Below are 25,920 nucleotides of genomic sequence, written 5' to 3' on the forward strand. Positions count from 1 at the left end.
TTAGGCTAGAGATGCGCAATTAGAAACACGTAGAACATAAAATAATTATTATTCATCCTAACAAATAAAATTCGGATTACAAATGAATGGCATGTATGTGAGGTATAGTGCCATCTAAATCCAACTTCCTAATTCGGTTATCAGTTAATAGGAAGTACCCTCTTCAGAACTTTCAAAAGCAGAGGATAAGCTGTAAGTAGAGGAAAATGGCCTTCAGTATTTAGTATTTTCGCCCTGGCACTGCTGCCGGCGAGCTTGCTTTCTTTTCATGTAGAATGCGACGGACCTCGGAACGACGACGTCCTTCGTCCTTTTTGGATTGGATGATGGTGCAGGGCACTGGAACTTGTGGTAGAACCCCTCTCAAGTTGCTTAGAAACACAGTTGTAGCCACACTGAGTGCAATCTTTGGTTTCATTCTCCCCAAGCTGCTTTGGAATTGACGTATTGCGTTTGTGCACTTCACACCCACAGCTACTGGGGCGAAACTTTGAACCCAACTTGAAAATCTTTTATCTATTTGGGTGAAGATTGTGTCGAGGTTTGATCTTTCAAAGCCACCATTGGATCCTTTATCATTGAGGTTCCTAAAAAATGCTATCAAATATTATATGAAAACAAAAGGAAAAAAAAAAAAAATGCAAAATCAGTTGACGTTGTTACACCGATTTGCAATAAGCTCTTTGTGGTATAAAAATTTGTCAAGAGAGCTCATTATGGTATACAAAAATAACAAATAGGTCATGCAACCAATTTTCGTCCAAATCTTTTTACAAAAGCCATAAATTGCCACATCACTAATTCACCATTAATCAAATTCCGACACGTATCACCTATAAAAAAGAAATATATATATAATTTAAAATTTTAAACTTAAAAAAATGGTTGAAGTGGAGGTGATTCAGCCAACCCAATCAACCAAAAAACAAAATTAAAAGGTGACTGAACCACTCTTAATGACTATGGGGTGGTTCGGCCACCCCCAAATATGGTCGGAAGGGGTGGCCGAGCCATCTCCTGACCATTTGGAGGTGGTTCGACTACTCTTCATTGAGTCTTCCATGTAGAGAGAGAGAGAAATTTACCTTGGAGAGCCGCTGAAGAGTATAAGGGTGTTGAAACTTGACAGAGTTCTGGTCTCTTCGATGCAGCCATGCATCCTATCATGGCAAACATGGAGTGATCCAAATAAATAGTCTGATTCAAATTGAGCTGATCAAGAAGGCACACCAAGTCTTCCACGTAGCCATTGAAGCTCGAGTACTTCTCTGGATCGTAAAGAGCTGGATCAACGTTTGCCGAGAAAACCAAGTCGAAAACCACCACCTTGAAGTAGCAAGCAAGTTAGTAGCAAGCCAAAGCTTCTGGTCTGTTCCTATGAGCAAGAACTAATGCCTGGGTTTTAGTTAGAATATATATGTATAGAGAGAGGGAGGTTTTGTTAGAATATTGATTAAATGATTAAGTTCATCTTTTTCTATCAACTTAAGCCCGTGAAAAAAAAAATGGTAGTTTAACAGGGTTTTCTCCAAAACTCCAACAATTATGTGTATATAAAAATTGGTTGAACCATGTTTAAGTTTGTTCAATCGCTAGTTATCTCAAAAGCTTAAGCTTAAATTGATCTGGTTGTTTCTCAAAATTTTTGATGGGTATCAAAGTAGAAGTGAATTATGGTGCCACACAATTTATTCCCCATTTTTAGTTAAATATTTTACATGTTGGTCCATCATTTAGTAAGAGCGAGTTTAAAGGCTAAATCGGTTTTTTAAGAGTGCACTAGTTTTTACTTAAAAAACCGGTTATTAAATTAGCGTAATTAATGATGTTTAATTATATTTGAAGAGTTTTCCATATATAAATTATTCAATAAATTAAGTATTATTAAGGTCAAAATCAAATAAGGAAACAAATAATACGAATCAAATTATTATGTATTATTATGTTTAATCACTTTAATATGTATATAACATAATATTATATGTTATAGTTGAATTAGATGAACTAAATGATAGGACGTAGAAACAAAATAGAAAAAAAAAAAATTAATTGCATTATTAATCAAAAATAATAAAAAACCGGTTTTTTAAGAGGCATAAAGATTATTAATCAAAAATTTCATTGCATTATTTTTTATTTTTTAAATATATAATTGTATATTAATTATTAATTGTATAGATGGTTGGATTTTAAAAAAGTATCAGTGTGACACTTTATGAAATTGCATTGTCAAAACCAATTAAAAAAAAAAAAAAAAAAAAACGAACTCTGAGTCTCCGACCCAGCAACACAAACCAAAACCGACTATAACTCAAATTGTAATAAGAGTAATGCTAGGTTAATTTTAGGATGATAAAAAAATGGTACCTAGCATTACTCTTGTAATAATTTGTCTCAACCGGTTTAATTGTTTTCCAAAATAATTACGTGCCTCTTTAATTTTAATTTTAGGTTAATTCTCTTTCATACTCTCTCTCTCCCTCTTGCCGGAACGGCAAAATCTCTCTCTCGCCGGAACGTGACAAATCGAGAAAATGTTAAGAATCTTCTATTTTTTATTATTAAATAATTAGTCGATTCCTTATTAGGTTATGATTTTTTCTCCTAGGGTTATTAATCCTACCCCTATTAAGATTAGGTTTATTTTCTACTTCATAAAAAGCAATGTAAATGCCTTTAGGCTAAGCATCTAATAACAATTTCAATTAATTATTATAAGCAAATTATGGAGGCTAGACCCTTGAAGAGGTCATATCTTTCTTTATTTTTCTTTGGTGTTTCTTTGATTTTAGGGTGCGTTTGGGAGTGCGTTTTTAAAAAAATAATTTGCGATTTTAAACCAAATCGCAATTTTAGGGTGTTTGGGATTGCGATTTTAAAAACACAAATTTTAAAATCGCAAAAAAATCTGCAATTTCCATAAGCTGATTAGAGGGTGCTTATTTGAAAAAGTGCGAATTTAAAACAAAATCATGATTTCTATTAAAAAGATATTTGGCGCAATAGTTACCTTTTTTAGAACGGGAATGAAAAAAATACCAAAAATATCCACCTAAAATATATTAAAACCCTTCTTTTCTCTTTTTTTTTTTTTTTTTTTTCTTCATCCTCTTTGTCTTGTTCATCCTTATTGGTAATTTGGTCATGAAACCGTAATTATATGCTAATGTTATCCAAACACTCAATTGATAAAAAAAAGTACTTTTTAGTATGTTTTACCAAATGCTTGTGCGATTTTAAAAAGTAGTGATTTTAAAAACGCAATTTTTAAAATCGCTCTTATTGAAATCGCACTCCCAAACGGACCCTAAGAACTACGGTTCTTACCAGAAAACTTGAGTTATCGATACGAACTCCGAGTGACCCAGCAACACAAACCGAAACCAACTATGAAATCCAATTGCATCACCAAAACCCACTATAACTCAAACTCTAAGCCAATAAAAGGAGATGTAGAGGCATTTGATTCGAGACAAACGATTTGCGATCTAAAATATCCTCTGGCACTAGAAGGCTGATAGTTGCATAACACCTTTCAGCGCCGCACCGAGTACTCTTGCCGTCCTGACGTCTACTCAGTCTTTTGCGCTATTTGATTCGAGAGAAAAACGATGGAATTTCCGCAAGACTTCATCGCCCAAATACTCGCTCTACTCCCAGTCAAGTCTCTCTTGCGTTTTCAGTGCCTTTCGAAGCCGTGGTTTGCTCTAATCAGAGACCCGCATTATTTCATCCATCTCAAGAACCCCAACAACGACAACAACAGAGAAAACATTCTCATTGCGGAGACATTTGGGCAAGAACAGAAAAAGGATTTCTTTTTCCTAAATATTATTTCATCCAATGAGGAACAGTTGAGTGAGCCCGTGAGCATCTCCCCACCCTTCTTTCGTCAGGAAAACCTCCACCACACCTCGGTGGTAGGCTGCTGCAATAGCTTGATTTGCATCACCAGCTACTGTATCACGGTTCCCTCCCACAATTATGAAATTGTGATTTGGAACCCATCAATCAAAAAATACAAGAGATTACCACCAATCAAGCATCCCGCGATGCATCTCAATTTTGCATTCGGGCATGATCCAGTCAACAACGACTACAAGGTTTTAATGATAGAATTTGTGTGGATTAATGATCGAATGAAGGCGTTACGAATTATGGTATATAGTCTAAAAGCACTTTCTTGGAGAAGAGTAGAAGATCGATGGCCTTACAAGGATTCAATTTCTCTTTGGTCGGAGCCAACTTTCTTAAACGGTGCTTTCCATTGGTTGATTTCTACTACTCAAGGAACGACTCTTCTTGCATTCGATCTCACCACCGAGAAATTTCGAGTGCAAACCCATCCGCTTTCAATCACGATGGTTTTGGGGGTTTTGGGAGGATCGCTTTGTGCTTCCGGGTTTATTGAGGCTACAGACAATGCCGTTTGGGGCAATGATGTTTGGATGATGAAGGAGTACGGAGTGGTGAGCAGTTGGAGTCGGCTTTATCACTTGCCTATGACTTTGAGTTGCCGCGACCTAGCACAAGTCCTTTTAAAAGACGGCGAAAAGGTTCTGATGACGGACCATACTGATACACTCTTTTGGTACGACATAAACAAGAAGACATGTAGGATTGCTGATGTCAAAGTTCTGCTGAATATTATGGAGAAGAGGTATTGGATAATGTCTTGTGCGGAAAGCCTCCTTCTCCTCGACGACGGTGATAGTGACAATTGAATTCAATGGTGCGTTGATCATCCTCTTTGGATTATTTATTTTTCTTTATGCATAAAGGGATCTTTATAATTTATAATTTTTTTGGCATAATAAATGGAGAAATTTTATACTTCTTGATGTGTAACCTTCAAACCTTTAGGACACTACAATTGAACGTCAGTGGAATGTTCTCTTAGAAAATTGATATGGGGAACTACATAATTTAAAAAAGCATAATTAAAATTCGTATGAAAATGATTGAACTCAATATGAATCTTTCTCTTAATTAGATAAATATTGGTCTCCCACTTATACAATAAGTTTTGCAAAAGGGAATACAAGGATACAATTTGTGTACTAGGGTTATGCCCCTTTGCGCTTTGAATGAATATACATTACTTATATAAAAAAAGGTTTCTGGGTAATTTAGGCTACAAATGTGAAGATGCTAACTTATGACCATTTTTTCCATGTTTAGGAGTGTCAGAATATTAAAAATTCACCTTTTTATATCAATTTAATTTTGGGATAATTGGTGATTTATTATGGTATCAAAGTAGGGGTTTTGAATTTAAACAATGACTTTATAGTTTATCTCTCATTTCAGGTAAATATTTCACATGTTAAATACTACACATGAAAGGGAGTGTTAGAAAATTAATGATTAAATTCACCATTTCTAATGAGTTTAAGCTTTTAGGACAATCGATGATTTAACAAGGTGTAAGTGATAGCATAATCTCATTCTTATTTGTTTCACCAAATTTACCCTTAATTTCACAGCTTCTTTCATGTGTAGAGTTTGTTCATAAATCTTAAGCTCTGTTTGTTTCGATGTAAAATGTTTTTCGTGCCGAAAACATTTTCCTTAATAATGATTTCCTAGAAAAGATGGGAAGTTTTTTTGTTGGGCTAAGTTGGACTCCAAGGTCCAAGTCGGGGAGTGTGGGATAGACTCTAGGGTTGGGTCGGAGGACCATCTTGTTCGAGCCGGCTTACCAAGGCGCTTTAATAAAATGAAAATTAAAAAATTCACAGTTTCTAATGAGTTTAAACTTTTAGGACAATTGATACGGTTGTTGCCTTTAACTGCAGCGATAATATGTGCAAAACAGGGGTACATTTGCTGCAAAGCCGTAATACCAATTCTAGAATTTAAGCCATTAGAAACCAACCATATGGAGCTACAATTTTTTTTTTTTTTTTATTATTATTATTATTATAATACAATTTCAATGATCGTAAAAAGCAGCAATAACGTAGCATCCGGGCCACTTAAAAGAAAAACAAGCATGATTGCCAGTAGCAACAAATCTAAAAATACAAGAATATTGACTACCATCCCAAAACAAAGCTCCACTCGAAATACATTAGGCCAATATACAATCATTTCTTTCAATTTCGTCCCTCCATATAGTATAGATTGCGAGTAATACAAGATTAGACAAAACAAGATATTAAATTACATAGATGCAGCAAGGAAACCTAACCCATATTTCACATATTTATTTCCTGTACAGCTGTTGCTCCACCATTTAGATTGATGGGCAAAAAAAGAAGAAGAGATTTTGTCACTTTTGCAATATATCTAACAGTGTTTTGGGCCTAGAGTCGGAAATTCCACTGCCCGGGCAAAAAGAGGGCAAGTGAAGATACCATCATAAACATTTGGTATTGCAAATGAAAATCCATCTCATGATTAACGATTGATTGGAGAGAAGAAGAGAAGATGCATTTTTTAGTTCAATGCATAATGAACTCGTTCGAGGAGTTGCACCACCTGATTTACAGGGATAGGTGAAGGTAAATGTGGTTTCGAGGTTGATTTTGCAGTCTCCAATGAAGCAGGAGGTACTGACAATATGTCCTCTTGCTGCAAACTTGTAAGCTCCAAGAACTGAGTCAGCATGTCACCATCAAGTATTTGAGGTACCCCAACCTGTCGGTCAATTAGAAGAAGTACAATAAAAGGCAATGACATTAATAGAAGAACAATGACATTAAGCCACTATAATACTTCAGACTCATTCAAATCTCTTTCAAGCTAGGTAAGATTACCATTTTACCACACCTTACGAAAAGCTAACAAGAAGCTGAGCCTCAACAACTGGGTGTGGCATGGGACGAACAATAACACACATAAATTGACAATACATGATTGACCAGAAAATCTATACTCTCCACGGTGCAGGTAAAAGTCATAGGAGAAAAAGGATGCAAGGGAAATGATAAACAAAGATTCCACATCCATTTATTGAAAGAAGAAGAAAAAAGGTGGCCCTAAACTGATAAGGTACAACCAGATGGTTCTGAGATCATCCAATCTCATAGGACCATTCTGCCGTCAGATTTCAATCCTTTGTTGCTATCAGTGCTTCCCAGAGGTAACATTAAAATTAGTTTCAACTTTTCTTACCGGGTTTTCGCGGCTACGGAAGTCATTATGATCATTTCCTAGAACTGGAGCAGTCAATGGATGAACCACAAGTCTAGCTTGGACTGCTTCTAAGAGCTCATGTTCTTCCCTACATAAACATGACAATTGAAAAGATAATATTCGAAGCCAGACTTCACTATCAAACACAAAAGGCAATAAGGTGCAGCATCAAAATGTTAACACACTCCTAAATGTAACACTAAGAATTTTAGGTTATAAGAATTAGGATCATATGCAAGTCAGCACTGCTACCTTCTTTTTCTTTTGCTCGATCTGTAACTAATAAGTCCTATATCACATATTTGCAACAGATAATAGGGATCTTGAAATGTTTTGACTGAGCCCAAGGCCCAAGAGCAAATACCTAATGAGCATTGGATGATAAATTTCGTGAGGTAGTTAGTCAGTTTCTGAAAACTGCTACCCCATGCAATGCCACCCAGTGAAATTGTATCTCTGACAAAATTTAAGAGATAGTAGGCGTAAAACAGAAATTAGATGATGTTATGAGGCAATGGACTTAAGACAGAAGAGTTGGGATTCCTCGGCCCTAGAATTTATCTGATTCAAAATGCTTCCCTCAATAGATGATATGGCCAGGCAAGGAGAGAGAATAGCTCACTGAAGCTTGATGCTTCAAACAACCCAAAGCTGTTGTCACTCATGGAATAGGCCTAATGAAAACTACAGTCACTTTGTGGTCCTTTTTTATAAATAAAATATTTTAAATCTTCAAGGATCAGCTCTACCAAAAGAAAGTCACAAAATGAGAAAAAGTTTATATGTTAATGGTGTTTTCTATCAAAAGAGATTGCAAGGGGTCCTCCAAAAGTCTAGCTTTATCGTTGTTGGATCCAATCCTCTCTTGGTATGATGCATGGTATTCCTTGGTGTTTATTTGCATTTGTATTAATTCAATATCATTTACACAAGAAAAAGAAATCTTGATGGACAGCATGCCACCACCATCAATAAGCCACCAATATCCATATACTATAAAAAGAAGAAAAGAAAAAAAGAAACTAGATTTGCTGAGAAAATCATACCTTGATATGGGAATAAAGATTATAATGCTTCCTAATAGTGTACCGGCGATGATTGAGTTGTGTGACAAGTCAATACCATTCAGCATGTCATCAGTTGGAAGTTTATATAAATATGACCCCTATAACAAGAAAATTAACAGAATCATTATGGGAACTACAAGAAAATAACTTCTATGAAATTATGTCTAAAAGATACCATTAGATCCAAAACCCGCTATAGAAAGAATAAAATAGCATGTTAGATATCAATAATACATATTTGTTACAGATTAGCTCGAAAGTATCCCTTTATATTATGATGATAGGGGTGAATGGAAGGGTTAGAGCATGCATAAACCCTCAAAACTCCAAAACTCCAAACACCAGAAAATGTTTTCCAAATCATTTTCAGAGTTGCAAACAAACAGTGAAAAATAACCCCAAGGGGTTGGCCCAAGTGGTGAAGGCCTTGGTTTTGAGGGTTTGCTCCCTTCAAGGTCTAAGGTTCAACACCTCATGAGTGCAAACAATCCCTTGGGGCCACACCCTCTGGTGGAAAAGCCAATGATTTAATCAGTTCCGTGTAGAGAAACTTCTGAGGGTGCGGTGCATAGGACAGGGTTTACTTTGCAGGAGTAGGTCCGAAGGGCCCTACCTCCCGACATAAAAAAAAAAAAAAAAAAAAAAAAAAAAAAAGCCAGTTTTCTTGGAAAATAATTTCAGCCAAAAATATTTTAGGACGAAACGGGCATCAGAAACCAGTTGCTGACAGGGGCCTGCCAAGAACCCTGGTCAAAGTCAGTTTAAATTTGTATAAATCTATGCGCCCAATAATCCCATGCAACCAAGTAATAATATATCAGTTATCAGATGCTGCTTAATGACAATCATGTTCGACCTAATGCCCTAGTCCTTGAAATGCCTTTAGAATTGCACCAAGAACTTCTCCGAAAACTCTAATTAGCATAATATCATCTAAATATAGAAACAAAAAATTGATTTATTAAGCAAAAAATGCCAGATTACATAAAAACAAAAGCATATGCAATATATATTGACATAAATACTACAAATATTTGGATTAGATGATAACTCTTTTACTTATAAAGTGCACAAGGGAGTACCTTCCTGATGCTCATTGCTATGTCACCCATATAATAAGCAGAGCTTAGAGTCAAGTTGCATTCTGGACTTGCATTATCTGGGACACAGCAACAATAGTTTAAAATATTAGCAATCTTATATTTCCAGGCCACAGTACAAAAGCAACAACAGGATAAGCAAGTCAATAGCAGAATAATAATGAGGTCAACACATAATTCAGGGAAGACCATTACTTGGTTTAAAAAAATGGCCATACTAACATTCCACACCCAGAGGAACCAAATACTCTTGGTTGCAACGCATGAATATGAATTAGGTGTGGTTATTTTCCTCTTTTCTTTTCATGAAAGAAAAGTAATCAACATGTATCATTAAAAGTGTAGCTCCTAAGTATACAAGAGGAAGCACTTAACTAGAAGGAACAAAAAGAAAAATCATCAAAGGGAAAACATAAGCAGTTGTCCAAAGATACAAAGTTTTGAAGAATAAGGACTTAATCTCCTCTAATGTCCTCTCACGGTCCTCAAAATTTATGTCATTCTTTTTTCTACATAAACGCCATAAAAGGCACATAGGCACCATCTTCCACATATCAGCACTTTGTGTACGGTAGTCCAACAAGAAGTATACAGGTCAACTACAAGTCTAGAACCCAAGACAATCCAAAATGATTGAAAAATGCAATCCAAATGGCATAAGCCACATCACAATGAAGAAGAAAATGGTCCACAAACTCCTCATTCCTCTTACACATGCAGCATATGTCCACTACAATGATGTGCCACTTCCTGAGCTTATCCATAGTAAGGATTTTACCTAAAGTCACCGACCTAGCGAAAAAAGCTGCCCTCAAAGTAGCCTTAGTTAGCCAAACACTCTTCCAAGGGAAGCGGCAACCTTCACTACAAACCAAGGAACACTAGAAGGATCTAACCTTAAACAACCCTCTTTAGGAGGGGGCCCACCACAACTTATCTTTACTTTTTTGTCTCACTCTAACTGAATACAACAGCATGAAGAATGAGGCAAAGACATTTACCTCCCAATCATAAGCACTTCTAGTAAAGCTCATGTTTCACTGATTGGAACCACCATAAAATTCCAAGTGAGCTGCAAAAAAAGCATCATTCTCACAGGCAATACCAAATAAATTTGGAAAGGCTTCCTTGAGGGCCACATCCCCACACCACTGGTAATGCCATAATCTAATCTTAGAGCCATTTGCCACCTCAAATCTGGTGTGAAATAAAAATTTCCCCCAACCCCTCCTAATATTCTTCCATAACCCCAAACACTCCAAAAGGCTCAATAGGACACCACCCACTCTACGAACTGCCAAATTGAGAGTTCATTGCTACTCTCTCTTATGCATATAGTACCAAAGCCATTTACCTAAGAGAGCACAATTGAACACCAACAAGTTCCGAATTTCCCTCCTTCCCTCAGAGAGCGGCGAACAAACCTTGGACTAGCAAAGCGGGTGATATTTGAACTCTTCGCCTAACCCACCCCCATAAGAAGTCACGTTGGAGCTTTTCAATATGGTTTGCAACACTCGCATGGAGAGGACAAAGGGACAAGAAATACGTAAGCAAATTGGATTATGTGTTCTTAATAAGGGTAACCCTGCCACCCTTGGATAAGTACGTTATTTTCCAACTAGCCAATCGACGCTCCATGTTCTCAATAACATAGTCCCAAATATGCTTAGCCTTGTAGGAGGCCCCAACAGTAGGCCCCAACATGATCATTATTTTCCACACAAACTAGTTCTGACTTAGCCAAAACCTTCAAGCCCAAAGCAGCTTCAAAGCATAGAAATAAGCAACACAAATGAAAAAGATGAAAAGATATGTTATCAGTGAAGGAGAAGAGCACTGAATATCATTACTAAGTGTTTTGGTTAAATTTATGATACGAAAGTGTGACAAATATAAGAACTGTATGTTCTTCCATTTTAAACTCATGGAAAACTATTATAATCTTTTCTTTTCTTAATAAATTAATTATATGAAAGCTATAAAGAGCAGAGATGATCAACGGGGAGGACTTGTGATGAAAGTTTATATTACGTCTAGTGTTATTCGAGAAGGGAATTGGTACTGGAAAGGGGCTAGGTCTGATGACCTTGTGCAGATTCAAAGTAACTTAGCTTTGGTTAGAATGGGGATATGGAATTTGATATGGTTCCCTATGGCAATTCCAAGGCAGTCTTTTATCTTGTGGTTAGCTATTCGAAATAGCCTTACTACTGGTGAAAGGCTACTGAGCTGGGGCTTTGGAGGCAATGCACTTTGTGTGTTTTGTAGGAGCTGTATTGAAGGAAGCAATCATCTCTTTTTTTATTGTAGCTTTTGTAGAAGAGTTTGGTTTGGAAACTTAAGAAGGTGTTTGATTGTTGATCTGCCATATAAATGGGAGGATATAGTTGAGAGAGGAGTTAAGGAATGGAAGGGTATAGGTTTGAAAGCTGATTTGATCAAATTAGTTTTGAGTGCCTCAGTTTATAATCTTTGGAGGGAGAGGAACAATAAAAGGCATGGGAATCCCTTACAAACTGAGGAGAAAATCATTCAGAGAATAATTTGGGAAGTTGAAGTAGAATCATGTCCAAAGGGAATTATCTGAAAAGTAAAGATTTTTTTTTTTTTTTTTTTTGATAAGTAAGAAGTAAAGAAAATGAAGACCTGTGTTGCAGTTGGGGTCTGACGGATAGTGTGTTGGGTATTAGCTGAATGAGCTTTGGTGGAGCAGTGTTGTGCTACAAGTGCTGTCGAGTTGCTATCTGATCAGTGACCCGGTTGAAGAGTCTGTAAAGTGTTTAGCGGTTTCTATGTTTTCGCTATTTGATCATTTCCTGGTTGTTGTTAGTGTACAAGAGGTGAGTGATTGTGGATGCTGAGGTTAAAGTTTTGCTTTGGTGATTTACAGTTCCTAGTGTTGAGGCTTGTTGCTTTGGTTGTAGTTAGCTTCCACTTGCTTTGTCAGTAGTTAGCTTCTGTTTGTTCTGATGCCTTTTCTGTAGTGTTCAGGAGGCTTGTTGTTTCCTGGAGTTTGTGGCTAAAAAATAGCTAGAGTGCTTTGTACTTCAATGTTGATATATGAAAGATTTACTCATTCATCCAAAAAAAAAAAAGTTTAAATTGCTGAAGTATTGATCTGTAAGGTAAATTTCATTAAGGGAAAATATATAGTAAGTCCATGAATCAACCCTCCAAAATTTAAAACTCCCTGATTTTTTTTATTTTTTTGATAAGTAAAAACTCCCTGATTTTTATTTTCGAAAATTTACTCCTTGGGTCAATTGAAATGACAATAAAATCCCTCTCGTCAAAATTTTTTAACAACCGTTAGGGCCATTCAAAACACACCGTTTTACCTGATTAAAATATTAATTTAATTTAAAAAATTAAATCTAAATTTTTTTTTAAAAAAATTAAAATTAAAATTTTTTTTCCAATCCCTATGGGGTGGCCGCAAGCCATCCCAGGGGTGGTTTGCCCACACCCCTAGGGTGGCTCGAGCCACCCCTTGGGTGGTTTGGCCGCCACCCTGCGCACCCGCAGCCACTCCAAGGTTGGCAAACCACCCAAGGGGTGGTTTGCGGCCACTGCCACCCCTAGCCACCCTTCAATTTTTTTTTTTAATTTTTAGATTTAATTTTTTAAATTAAATTAATAAAAAATTAATATTTTAATTAGGTAAAACGGTACGTTTTGAGTGGCCCTAACGGTTGTTAAAAAATTTTGATGGCAGAAATTTTATTATCATTTCAATTGACCCGAGTAAATTTTTGAAAAAAAAAAAATCAGGGAGTTAAATTTTGGAGGGTTGACTGAAAGACTTATTATACATTTTCCCTTTCATTAATGGTTTCTAAGTTCGAACGTAATATTCTCCTTTTCCAAAAGCAAAAGTTGGATTTTCACAAACTTGAATGCACTCATTCTTCAGAGAAGAGTGGCAGTTGCTGATTACAGGACATTTAATAGGAACTACTTGGCATGCATGGGGATATTCAAACCAAAGCCTTAACACATACGGCTTAATCTAAAACTTACTTTCTAAACGATCTGAAGATGACAGAACCGCAATGCTCCCTTTACGATCTGAAACAACAGCAGTGTCAACATCCATAAGAATACAATCAGCAACTAGCCTCTGTGATGGGTCAGAATACAGATGCTCCAGTTTTTTGGAATCCTAACACACAAAAAGCAAAGTAGGCAAGTTCAGCACCATTTCAAGAATACAAGCCTTAAAGCTATAGGCAAGGAAAAACAAATAAAAGGGAAAAATTTATGCACATTAACAGATGAACCCATCCTTGTTTTGAAAAAAGGCTAATAGGAATCAAACACAAATTACATAGAGAAACTGCCTTTGCTAATTACCTCATGGTAAGAATAGAAAAGAATACCATCACGGCAATCACCAACAGCAATTCTAGTAAAATATGAAGTCAAAGATGTTATCATAAATCGTGTCCTTCCTCCAGCAAGCCTTTTCATCCTTTGAGGATTGTCACTTGGAAAACCACATACAAAAAACTGAGAAAAAGACCAACGTCTTAATCAGCAGAGGATACATACATAAACCAAACTGAGATAAGAGGACCAACATCTTAAACAGCAAAGAGCATATGCATAAATACATAGGCTTTGCTGCTTGAAGACCAAAAGACAATTAGCAAAAATAATAATAATAACAGAAGTAAAGAAAGAAAGAGAGAAAGAAAGAATTATGCAACTTACACTATTACCGGCAGATGCCAAGAAGTAACGATCAAGATAAGGACATATTGCAAGGACCATTCCCTGCAATGTAGTTGAAAAAGCTAAGCGCAATTGCCATGCTTCAGTCTCTTCAAGTTTGACTCCATCACAGCTAGTATCATCTGGGCTGCTGCAGAGACTACTGCTTGATAGTTGTTCTGTGGCATACCCAACAACTTCACAAAATGGTGAATTTCGTTGAGAAGCTGATCCTGCCTTTGAACAGAATGTTATTGACCCACTATCTGAATTTTGCACGTGTTCAAAGCAGAGGACAATAAGACGGCCCTTGGTACTGTTAAAGAAAATTTCAGTTAAAATAACATGTATGGAACTAAATATATATGACATAAAAAGAAGGGTCAACTACATTTAACACCCCATCTAACTACCATCGATTTTGCAATGTACCCCGCCCCTCCCCCCTCTCCACAAAGAAAAAAAAAAAAATCTACCATTGTGGTTGTAATGTCCCTTCAGCAACTCAAAATTACAAAAATACCATTGATAAGATAAAATATCACCCTTTTCTGAATTTTTAGCCTATGGGAGGGTATTTTTGTCATTATGAGCCGCGGAATGGGGACATTGCAACCCCAATGGTAGATTAGGGGGACATTGCAAATATTAAAACATTTGAAGGACATTCCAAAAATCATGGTAGTTAGAGGAGAGTAAATGTAGTTTCCCCAAAAAACAATTATCATTTCCAAACAACTTATTCATATTCGCAGGATGCCCACCAGGACAACTACATTCGTATTCAACTCTCCCACAACTACAATTTACCAATCAAGCCCTCAAATGTTAGAGCATCTCCAATAGATGCTTTAAAGGGCTCATATTAGCTATATTTAACTAATATTAGTCCTTTTGGCTCTCCAACAGATGCTTCAAAGAAAAATATTTGCTACAATGAGTGAATATAATATTGAGGGTAATAGTTCGCTTTTTGTTTTTTATTGGTTTCTCTCTCCCTCAAAACATTGAAAAATAATATTTAAAAAAAGTAAAGAGGAATAGATAATTCATTGGAATTTTTATTGAAAAGTTAATAGTTAAAATGAAAAAATGTGTGTTTTTGGTAGCTAAAATAGCCACTACTGCTGGAGATGCTCTTAAGCTATTGCACATTACTGTAATGGGAAAATTTTTAGCAGTTTGATATTAAACAAAACAGAGAACCCTCAAACTAAAAGTATGGCAAAGCTGGGAAAACAAAGGTATGGGGCAGATGAACACCTCTCAGCTTCACCACTGGGCATTATGGCTGGACCGGAGGACAGACTAGTCCCAACCACCAGGACCTGTTCACTTCCAACCCTCACCAACTCCATGGATTTTGCTGTTTCTCCAAGTTCAAGTTTATAAGATGATATGACCGACCCACTAAGGGGATCCACACAACATATGTCGGATGAACACATATCATTGCTCAATTCAGTTCTCATTACAAGTAATAGCCTGTTTTCACTATGATATAAGACCTTCCGTGGAGTGCCTCCAAGATGAAATTTCTGCACATTAAGCCTCTTACTATGCACCATCTCCACCTAGAGAATCAAATGATCAAGACCATAAATACTAGCATATGCCACACTAACTATTACCAATATATCCAAGTTTGAGAAAGGACCATAATTTAAGAGGGAAAGAAGGAAAGAAAAAGAGAAGAAACAAAAAGTCATAAATAACATGATATCCATCAGATCATCAGTAAAATAAATTTTCTTCATACAGCATCGACTGCAAATTATTATTATTTTTTTTATAAAATTGAATGGGACCATCAGCTGATTATCGAGTCATCGACAACTTTTAGAATGCTTTAAGTTCCAGCACATAAGAATAAGCACCTGACCAAAGTCGAATAATTTTTTTTTACCACTACACATCAGATATTACCCTTTCATGAAATGCTTGAGAGCCCAATATTCTCAAAGGAGATATATCTTGACCAAAATCAGCCAAAAAAGACGCATAAAAGAGTATCGAGCCAGTAAGAGAGAAGAACAAGTCAAAATTACTCATGATTCAGCACTCTATACACTTAAAGCCGTCATTTCAAGGCTGTTACATGTCCACACACACACAGAGGAAGAAAGAGAGAGAGAGAGAGAACAAAATTCAAATTGGGAGATCAGATACCCCAGATTTTATCTAGGTAGAACTCTTATTTCCATAATATTAACAAGGGTTCCTTTAGCTTGCATTAATTCGACTGACTCAACCTGCTTATTCAGTTGTTGAGTAATCCCATGAAATCATATATACACCCCGTTTTCATTTTCTTTTCTTTTTTCACTTTTTTCAAAATAGAATCAGAGATATGTAACCTATTGAGGCAGCGAGTAATGATAAATTAATATATATCCACTTCACTTATTAGCACAAAAACCCAGTTCTGTCCCATGAAACCCAACAATAAAAATACATCCTCTTGGAATGAATAAATAAAACTAGTATTGGTTCCTATTTCCAATATTCCCAAGCAGAAAGATTCAAAATTCAACCATCATCAATTTTATAGTATAAGACACTTTCCACACACATTATCCACATATCCACAGTCAAAAAAAAGAGAAACCTCAATAAATGCATTTTAAAAACGAGAGAATATAACAATTCAAAAGTTCTATAAATAAAATAGGAGTAGAAACTTTAAACGAGATGAAAGTCACAGTTAACATGATATATAATGCAAAGGAAACTCGTAATATTTTCCCTATTTACTCGGTATAAAAGAAAGCATAATTTTTCACAAGCTGAAAAGGAATAGCCTTAAAATTGAAAGCCAAACACCCACAAAATATGACTCCGTAGAAAAGAGTTCTCACCAAATGTAGACTGTTCTCTGCAACAAATAAGACTCCTTTTGGACATTCGACAGAACATACAGGGGTCACATGTGTTGAAGGTTGAAATGAGATGGATGTATAAGAGAGGCTGTGCCTTGCAGTATGCAACAACCAAGGCCTGTCACTAAGAGCAATTAAATCTGCATCAAGTGAATCACTCAGTGGAACAAGGAAAACAGGAGTAATGCCAATGCGACGAATGGCAATCAACTGAAGATTAACAGGAAGGTCGTCTGTCTTCTGAAATAGATTAGCCTCGCACAGATGTGGGCTAAAAGAAGTTGGCACTCTAATACCTGATAAGGCAGTATATGTATTTTCTAAAGATGAACTAAGAGATTGGTATCTGGGCAATTCTGATGAAGACACTTTGGAGGCATCAGGCCACTCAAACCGAAGCAGCATTCCGTTCCTCAAACCAGAGAGTAAATAAAGCCTATCAACTGATACAAGCCTTACATCTTGAGGAATGCAGCCACTTATAGCAGTTCCCATGGTATTTGTCAATGAAATCATCCCTGAAGCAAGGACTCGTAGGCCATTTTTTGGTGTAAAGGACAAGATTTCTACTGAAGGCCTATGTGTCCCAATAACAATGGTTTTACCAATGTCAACTCCAACTGGAAAGGCATCCACACGGCTACTATTTACCAGATTGATGGAAGAACTTGATTGTTTTTGCTCAAAAGGTTTTTGAGGTATTGAAATGCATGATAATTCAATTTGTAGTCTCAAATGTTGCATTTCATATATTTCGTAATTATAAGCTGATAGAAATCTGATCCCAAGGATATATAAAATGCATGGATTAGAGGTAGAAACAACAACCATATTATGTCCAACTGCCCCCAAACTTATACTAATATTGTCTGGGAACCAAGAGGTGAAAACTGGATAGGACAAAGGGATGCCATCAGAATGAGCAACCTTGGTAGGTAAACAAAGCCTGACAGCATTTTGGTGAATCTGGACAAGCAAACCGTCATTTACCAGGCCACATGCCAAAGTACAGACATCAGACTGGAAACCAATTGAATCAGTCACGTCAGTAAAACTTAAGCCAACCGATAGTACCCTGGTCTCTTCAACAAATGATAGCACAAGAAAAGAATGATAGGAATCAATTACTTTCATTCGAACTGTCCAAGTACCAGTTATGCCTTGATAAATAGGAGCAGTCCTCAACAATTTTTCTACACTGATACCACTGCGAATAATCCTTAATGATCCCTCTGGGGCCACTCCACAGCAAGCAAACATTTGATCATGTTTCTCATCATGGTAATCCACAACTGACATATCTAATATTGGTGCAATGTTTTGAATAGTACTTGTGTAATGCAGTCTTCCATTCTCCAGTGTGAGGACCATCCCATCCCCCATCTCCACAACTGCAATCAGATATCTGCCTTGGACCCATAAAAGTTCCTTGCATGGTAGACCTTTATAAAGGCACTCTGATAGATTAACTTTAACGCCATCAGTATCAAACGAAATTTCAACCATAAAAAATTCTCCAGTATCCACACAGAAAATCATCCTTGGATTTTTATGATGCTCTGGTTCCCAACTCCACGAGCATACATGTTTGCGGGCTGAAACCACATTTCCATTCTCACCATCTATACACATAGGATCATAATCCCTCCTCAGCTCCAGCAAAGCACAAGCAGCAACATTAAATAAACCTTCATCATCAACATCATGTACTCTACACGATTCCTCAACAAAATTATGCTCATCCACTGCGTTGGGTAAAAAATTTAAGCTCATTCGATATAGACAGCAGGGATTGTGCGGATCTCTAAGATCCATTAAGAGAGCATCACCAACCCTGAACAGAAAGGCAAACCCATTACAGTGTGGAACTTCAACAATATTATGCGCTAAGGGTCCAGCTTCAGTATACTCAGAGATAACACATATAGCACATTCTCTGATATTCCATCTCAACAACAGAAGTACATTCCCATCTTCTCCCCGCCTGCAGTCCAAAATTTGGGTTGTAGTTATGTTTTACCTTAACAGAACACTGATAGAATAGAAATAGAGTATAACTTTCATCCTAAAGCCACATAACAATGAAAAATAAGGCTATATCCCCCTATGACAGATACTCAGTTGCCATACCTATTTAGAAGAATGGCTAGTACAGGATTATGCCCCTTACTTGGTTGACAAGAATCTTGTGAAATAAAGCACGTGCTCCATATAGTACCCTGTATACTGTTTTCCTGGATGCTTCTGGAAACACTTGCATCCCCTTCATTTTCAGGAGGGTAAATTATTCTCTGAATTTGTGTGACAAGAAAACATCTCAGTAACTCCATGTAAAATTCACATGTCATCAGAATAAATGAGTAAATTAAATAAAATGCTCCCTCCATCCCCAAAATATAGTCCACATTTCCTTGTTGGGATGTCCTAAAATTATTGTCCCTTTTCAAATATGTATATATATTACACTTTCCACAGTACACCTTGTCATCACATGTGAAATACTAATTCACTTTTCAATAAAAAAAATTGGGTAATAATAAAAAGGTACCTTTAAGTAGGTGGGATAACATTTAATGTTAGTTAAAAAAAAATGTCCCTTTTAAAAGTGGGACAATTATTTAGTCAAGGGAGTAGTTTCATATGGGATATATTGCTTTCTTTCATACATACAGAACAACAAACCACTTTCTTATACGTCAGCAAGTTAAAATATCTTTTAACCTCATCAATGATATCACTGCCATTATACATTGAAACGGAAAACAGAGCCAAGCGATCTTCATATGCACTGGCAGCAATGAAACAGCCACTGTAAAAAGAAAATCATACAAGTTAGAACTTAGGAAAATACTTAGGTATTCCAGATACTTCTCTTTTTCTTCCGAAACTCAAGAGATGTGAAAAGAAGAGACAAACACACATATTGAAACAGAAGTTCGGGCCTTATTTCCATAAACAATAGATATCCTACTTAATACAGTTAATGAATTAGCCTTCAAAAGATTAAGCATGTGTACCATAATATAATCCTACATAATCTTGTATACTTGGGGACGCCTTTACGCTTTTAATGATATTTTCCGATTACTTATCAAAAAAATAATCCTACATAAAATAAGATGCATTTTTTCTTTTCTTTTTTTTTCTTTCCTTTTAGACAAGCATGACATAAGAAATATCATACTTGTTTCTCTTGTATACTTCCCATAAACTTGGGTTGTGCCCCTATGCACTTCTTTATGAGATTGGATTACTTATCAAAAAAATATATATATTATATTTATCACACTCTGGAGTTACTAATCAGCAATCACCCTAGCTCATTGAATCTTCCTTGTGTACTTTGATCAAATTGCTTAATAAAAAATACTACTTCTGCCTTTTTATCATCCAAAAAATGCATGGACAGGAGTTCACGTAGCTTCATAGAGATTTCCCATATGATAAAAGCACCAGTGCCAAAAAAATAATTTGCTAGTAGTAACAAGAATTGTTACTGCACTACTCTACAGTAAGGGCTCTAAGAGTTTTTCACAAATTCAGCACTAGGACTCCAGTTAAGTCCAGCAAAAGGGGAAAGTAAAAAAACAAAATTTAAATTTAAATTTTATGGAAGAAAAAAAAAAAAAAAAAAGGAGTGCCGAACACTGGCTTAAACAAATCAGCCTGATCATGAATAGAGTATCATTTCCAATTTGTCTAACCACAAATGCAGCTTACCTGGAATGAACAGCCAACATTCTTCCAGGCTGATGCCTTGAGTTTCCAGGATTGGAAAGTTGAACATGTGTTAGTGGAAAGAACCTATATCAACAACCAATATACAGTAAGCACACTTAATAAGGACTAACCTACCGTAAAAAAATCAAACAAAGAAGTAGCGAAGTCCTTTCTTTCTTTTGACCAGGAAAGAACGAACTAAGCAAGAATAAATAAAACCTGTGCATTTCATTGCAAAATGTGAGAAATGAGAGGTTCCCCGAATCAGAAATAACAACCACAAGGTCTTTACCCAGCATCTAGAAAAGAAAGGGCAAAAAATTGGTATTCCAAACATAAAGAATTACTTTTAATCATGTAAACTTGTATTCATACAATATATTTACTTATCTCTCAAGACAAGGAAAAAACAATTCAGCAGCAGATGTCTTTGAATACAGGGGAATTAACTAACAAACCTGTGGGTTTCGTACTTGGAACTTCTCATTCCAGGGAAGGATGGCAATATCTTTAATTGTGCCAAATACAGGCTGCTCGCATACAGATTGTACACTTCCATCTTCACCAATGATTACCAACTCTATGGATGTCTCCTGAACAAAATGCCATCAATGAATCAGAGGTGGATTAAGCTAGGTGAAAATAAGAGATCCATTACTAATTCTCTTATAATAAGAACAGAAAATAAAAGGTTAAATGCATTGTACAAATGACAAAAATTTTAATCAGACAAAATAGATCAGGAGAGATTCCAAAAGTCAGCTGAATTTTTTTTTCACACTTCACCATATTAGTATGGGAAGCTATTAATTAGCTGACACCACCAAGATAAACCATAAAAAATTTTACTAACATATACTATTCAGTACTCCTCCAATGAAAATTACAGCAAAATAAAAATAAAACTATAAACAGACGTCAAAACTGATATATTAATCTAAATTGCTAATATTTCCACCCTATCTTTTCATACTTGGTCTCAATAAAAGCCATATCTACTAAAAATGCATAAATCATAAGGTGAAATGCATTGAATCATAACCAATGTACCATATCTAAATTAGTGGAGATTTAGTTGGTGAGATAGAATCTTTATGATTCCATTAGGATTGGCGAGATATTACTTCCACAATACATCTAGGTTTAATTTTGAATTTTGAATTTGAATTACTCTTTATGGGTTCATTATAATCATCTAAGTCATACCAAGAAAATCCTTATTCACAATGTCTTACAACAGAGTAAGTTGATTAATCCCTATGAGTAGTCTTTCAGAGCTTCCACATTTCTAGCAAGCAACCCCACAACGCCCCTTCAGCTGAAAATATTTTCGTTTGATTCTCTTTTATTTTCACTAATGTCTTCACTATTGTTGTTTCCTATCATCCAACGCATTGTATCTTGATATGTTCTACCGTAAAATTTTCAGCAATCACTCTTTCAGCCGCAAACCTTTCAATGGCAGCCATCACCTAAGAGGCTAAGAGAATTCTCAATGAATTCTCTATTCTTTAGCTAAAATTTGGCTAAAAAACTCACTTTTTCAAGTTTAACTAGCAGCTATACAAAAGTACTAAATAATAAACTCTCTAAATTTTACTCTATTCTATTTAAATATAATTTTATTCTATCTTCATTCATTTTTTATTATCAAAAGCACCCCACAAACCCATAAACATTTCTCAATCCAAAATCACTCCTCCCAAACAACAGAGAGAAGCCAAAGAATTACTACCAAAACAACACAACAAACCCCATTTTTTACGTTTTTATATTTCCCCTTACACTTTCTCTCTCCCTCTCGATCCCTCTCCGCCTCTCTGCATGTGTTTCTCTCTTTGTGGTGTGCATTGTGTGTGTGTTACGACGCTTAAAACTTTGAAGGACGCATCCATTTTCAAGGTTTTTCAGAGGTGTGCGCTTCTGGGTTTTCTTTGGTTCAATGTTTTCTATTCTGGGTGTTGGTGCATTTGTCTTGTTATTCATGAAAAGCTATTGTATTGAAACTTGGGCACTTTTCATGTGTCTTGTATCATTGGAATTGTCTTTGATTTTACTACAGGCATGGCGAAGGGAGAGATGAGGAAGAGAGAGAGAGAACTCGAGAGGGAGTGAGAAAGTGTGAGGGGAAATATAAAAACATAAAAAAATGGAGTAGAGAAAGGATTTTGTTCTCCAAATGTGGGGAAAAGGTCTAACAAGCCCTAAAATGGAGAGGGGAATAGAGAGCTTGATGGAGCTTGCTTTTTTGTAGAATTAATCAAATTTTGGCTAAAAGTGGATTTTAGAGAGCTCTTGAAGATGCTCTAAGAACTAGGTTTCCAGTGCTGAGACCCTCTTGTTTTCCCTTTCTTTCAATTATCAATCTCTTTTCATGGTAACTTTGTAAATTACCAATTTTTTTTTTTTTTTGATAAATTATCACATGTTTGAGATGGCATGAAAAGTATGTATCAAAGTGTTGCATGGATAGTTGGTATATCATATATCTAAATTAGTGGAGTTCCTTTTTTTTTTTAAGAATTAGGATATTATAAAAAGTATAAGGCGTCCCAGGTACACAAAGAGTATACACGAGAAGCCACCTCTAACTAGTAGGAGCAAAAAGAACAAGAAACTAATAAAAACTAATCACTAAAGAATAAACAAAAAGCATTTGTCCAAAGATACATGGTTGAAAAATAAAGACTTAATCTCCTCCAAAGTCCTCTCTCGGTCTTCAAAACTTCTATTTTTTTTCCCCTCCAAAGAAACCACAAAAGACACGAAGGTACCATCATCCACACCACAAGATTTTGAGTGTTGTTGGCGGTCCATCAACAAGCATACAAAGTGACTACTCATCTAGGCATAACCCAAGACAACCCAAACCGACTAAAGAAAACATTCCACATAGCACAAACAACCTCACAATGAAGAAAAAGATGATTCACAGACTCCTCATTCCTCTTGCACATACAACACCTATCAACCAATGCGCCACTTCCAGAAATTGTCCATAATAAGGATTTTTCCTAGGGCCGCCAACCAAGCAAAAAGACCACCCTCAACATAACCTTAGTATGCCAAACACTTTTCCAAGGAAGCGAAAACCGTCATTACAAGTCATGACACTGTAAAAAGATTTAAAACCAAATAACCCTCTTTTTGAAGGGACCCACCACATCTCATTGTCCCACTCTCCCTAAATACAACACCAGGAAGATCAAGGCAAAGACATCCCCCTCCCAATCATGAATCACTCTAACAAAGCTCACATTCCATTGAATGGAACCTCCAGAAATATCCATATGATTCACAACAAAAGCATCCTTTGTGCGTGCAATACCAAATAAACCCGAAAAGGCTTTCTTAAGAGCCCTATCCCCACACCATAGATCATGCCAGAATCTAATCTTGGTGCCATCTCCCACCTCAAATCTAGTATGACTTAGTGGAGATTTGGTCGATGCAAGAGAACCTTCAAGAGTTGATTAGGGTTGGTGAGATATTATCTCCATAATTATCTCTAGCTTTAGGTTAAATTTGTACTATTTGTTTCTGTTCTATATAAACCCTATATAGGTTCACTGTATTCATCCAAGCCATATCAACAAAATCCCCACTTCAAAAATCTTACATCTACAAAGCTGTATATAAAGGCTACACCTAAGGAGTAGCTCAATCCGCTAGCAACCACACCTTATGAAATGGAGGTTATTAGTTTGAATCTTCCCTTCCCCTCCCCTTCGAGCCAATTACTGATTAAAAAATAGTAAGGCTGCACATTATCAAAACTATTCAAATAAGGGGTGTCGGGGAACAGAATCGTACGCTCTTCAAACCAGATTAGAGGAAAATAAGAAGCAATAAATGCAAAGTAGGTCTCGATTACATTCATTAAAATAGCAGTGTAGCAAAGAATTAGCAATCGGAAAAGCATACGGAGTGCGTTCAAGTAATGAGTAAAAATTCAAATCTAAGACCAAAGTCTAATTGAAGCAATTTATTATAAAACATCAGTGAAAAACAATTACATGATTTCAACCGAAAATGAAAAACGAAATTCAAAGAAAGAGGAGGACCTTGCCGAAGACGACGTCGAGGGAGGTTGGGGAGCGGATGTGCCCGTAGAGGACCTGGAGGACGACGCTTCCTCTGAGAACGCACTTTGCGAGGTAGTGAGTGCTGCTGCTAGAAGCGGACGAAGACGATCGGGACTTGGCGGAGGAACACTCCTCCTCTGAAACCGCCATTGAAGATTAGTTTGTACCTTTGCGAGGGCTAGGGTTTTCCGTTTGTTTCTCGGGAAAAAAATTAAATTTCTTAGGGATGTTGAAGGTTTTCCTTTCTCTATTTAGATATGCATCGGGTGTCCATGTGGTGCCATACAAACATTACAGAGACTACGAGAGAGAGAGAAATCCCAAAAGGGTCTGAAAGAAAGAAAGAACGAAAAAACGGCCATAAAAAATAAAAAATAAAATGTTAAAGCTGCTGACAGTGGCAGTAATCCTTTGCTTACCATATTCCTGTCCTTTCTGGTCAAGTGATTTAAGTGATGTGGACTTGTTCAACGTTGGTTATTATACTTGAAAAGTTGGTTTTGAATGTCGTTTTCACTTTATAGTTTCTAATGATTCGTTGATTAGTGGTCAAGCAATTGTTTGAATACAACAAATGACAAGGTTCAAATTTTACACTTTCTCTTACAAAAAAAAAAATAAAAATTACACCTTTATATCCTTTTGTATTTATGAATGAAAGGCAAGAACAATGTTCGTCTTCTTCAAACAATGGATAGGTTGATTTAGTTAATGCATTTTAGATGGTGTATTTTTTATTCAAACTTTGTTTGTTTCGACATAAGTCAAATTTATTTTTCAATTCGTACAAAAAATTAGCGATGGTGGACAATTGCCGGCAACTTCCAATGGTAACAAAAAACGGCTAGCAACTTCCAAGGAATATCAGTGGCTACGAACAGCGAAAGATTCTAGCGTCAACAAAAAATGAAATGTGAGAAAATATGTGCAATAAGGAGAAGCTCAAATTTTTAAAATAATTTATGATTTTAAAAAGGAAAACCATTTTACAGAAATTGAAAAAAGTTTACTTGGTTAACTGAAATGTTTTCAATTTGACCACAATTTTCGGTTGTGTCAAACACCTAAAAACAAGAAAAAACATTTTTCAAAAAATATTTTACGGCGAAACAAACGTAACATTAGATTGAAATGGTTTTATGATACGGCATGAAGTGAAAAATATTTGTATGTTTGTAAGCATATATTGTATTGGAATTGTTTGTTAATATTT

The 25,920-nt window shown here is 36.1% G+C and overlaps 2 protein-coding genes and 1 pseudogene across 4 annotated transcripts; 1 reads left to right on the forward strand and 2 right to left on the reverse strand.

Moving 5' to 3' along the window:
- Nucleotides 1-20: 20 nt before the first annotated feature.
- LOC132162227 (strigolactone esterase D14-like) lies at nucleotides 21-1,344 on the reverse strand (annotated as a pseudogene).
- Nucleotides 1,345-3,446: 2,102 nt separating this feature from the next.
- LOC132162113 (F-box protein CPR1-like) lies at nucleotides 3,447-4,777 on the forward strand. The gene has a single exon (XM_059572369.1). The coding sequence runs from the start codon at nucleotides 3,612-3,614 to the stop codon at nucleotides 4,722-4,724; it is 1,113 nt and encodes a 370-aa protein (XP_059428352.1). The 5' UTR covers nucleotides 3,447-3,611; the 3' UTR covers nucleotides 4,725-4,777.
- Nucleotides 4,778-6,039: 1,262 nt separating this feature from the next.
- On the reverse strand, nucleotides 6,040-25,055 carry LOC132191418 (uncharacterized). 3 transcript variants are annotated; one of them, XM_059606417.1, is made up of 15 exons: nucleotides 24,687-25,054; nucleotides 21,081-21,215; nucleotides 20,842-20,921; nucleotides 20,623-20,706; nucleotides 19,624-19,711; nucleotides 19,033-19,193; nucleotides 16,882-18,886; nucleotides 15,287-15,597; nucleotides 14,024-14,339; nucleotides 13,664-13,819; nucleotides 13,331-13,472; nucleotides 9,290-9,366; nucleotides 8,187-8,305; nucleotides 7,120-7,228; nucleotides 6,040-6,642 (listed from the first exon to the last, which is right to left on the reverse strand). In XM_059606417.1, exons 1-15 carry the CDS (start codon nucleotides 24,855-24,857, stop codon nucleotides 6,442-6,444), a joined length of 4,155 nt encoding a protein of 1,384 aa, XP_059462400.1. In that variant the 5' UTR covers nucleotides 24,858-25,054; the 3' UTR covers nucleotides 6,040-6,441. The 3 variants fall into 3 exon arrangements, with proteins under 3 accessions (XP_059462400.1, XP_059462401.1, XP_059462402.1); XM_059606418.1 differs by lacking the exon at nucleotides 13,664-13,819 and having other exon boundaries at nucleotides 24,687-25,055; XM_059606419.1 differs by lacking the exon at nucleotides 20,842-20,921 and having other exon boundaries at nucleotides 24,687-24,777.
- Nucleotides 25,056-25,920: the final 865 nt, after the last annotated feature.

The sequence above is a fragment of the Corylus avellana genome, chromosome ca9 (assembly GCF_901000735.1).
Source record: "Corylus avellana chromosome ca9, CavTom2PMs-1.0".
Classification (NCBI taxonomy): domain Eukaryota; kingdom Viridiplantae; phylum Streptophyta; class Magnoliopsida; order Fagales; family Betulaceae; genus Corylus; species Corylus avellana.

Coding starts and splice junctions, on each gene's coding strand:
- LOC132191418 (XM_059606417.1), bottom strand. CDS start 24,857: ATGGCGGTTTCAGAGGAGGAGTGTTCCTCCGCCAAGTCCCGATCGTCT. Junction 19,712..20,622: donor ATGTTGGCTGTTCATTCCAG/GTAAGCTGCATT, acceptor TTCTTTTTACAG/TGGCTGTTTCATTGCTGCCA. Junction 15,598..16,881: donor CAGAGAACAGTCTACATTTG/GTGAGAACTCTT, acceptor TTGATTCTCTAG/GTGGAGATGGTGCATAGTAA.
- LOC132162113 (XM_059572369.1), top strand. CDS start 3,612: ATGGAATTTCCGCAAGACTTCATCGCCCAAATACTCGCTCTACTCCCA.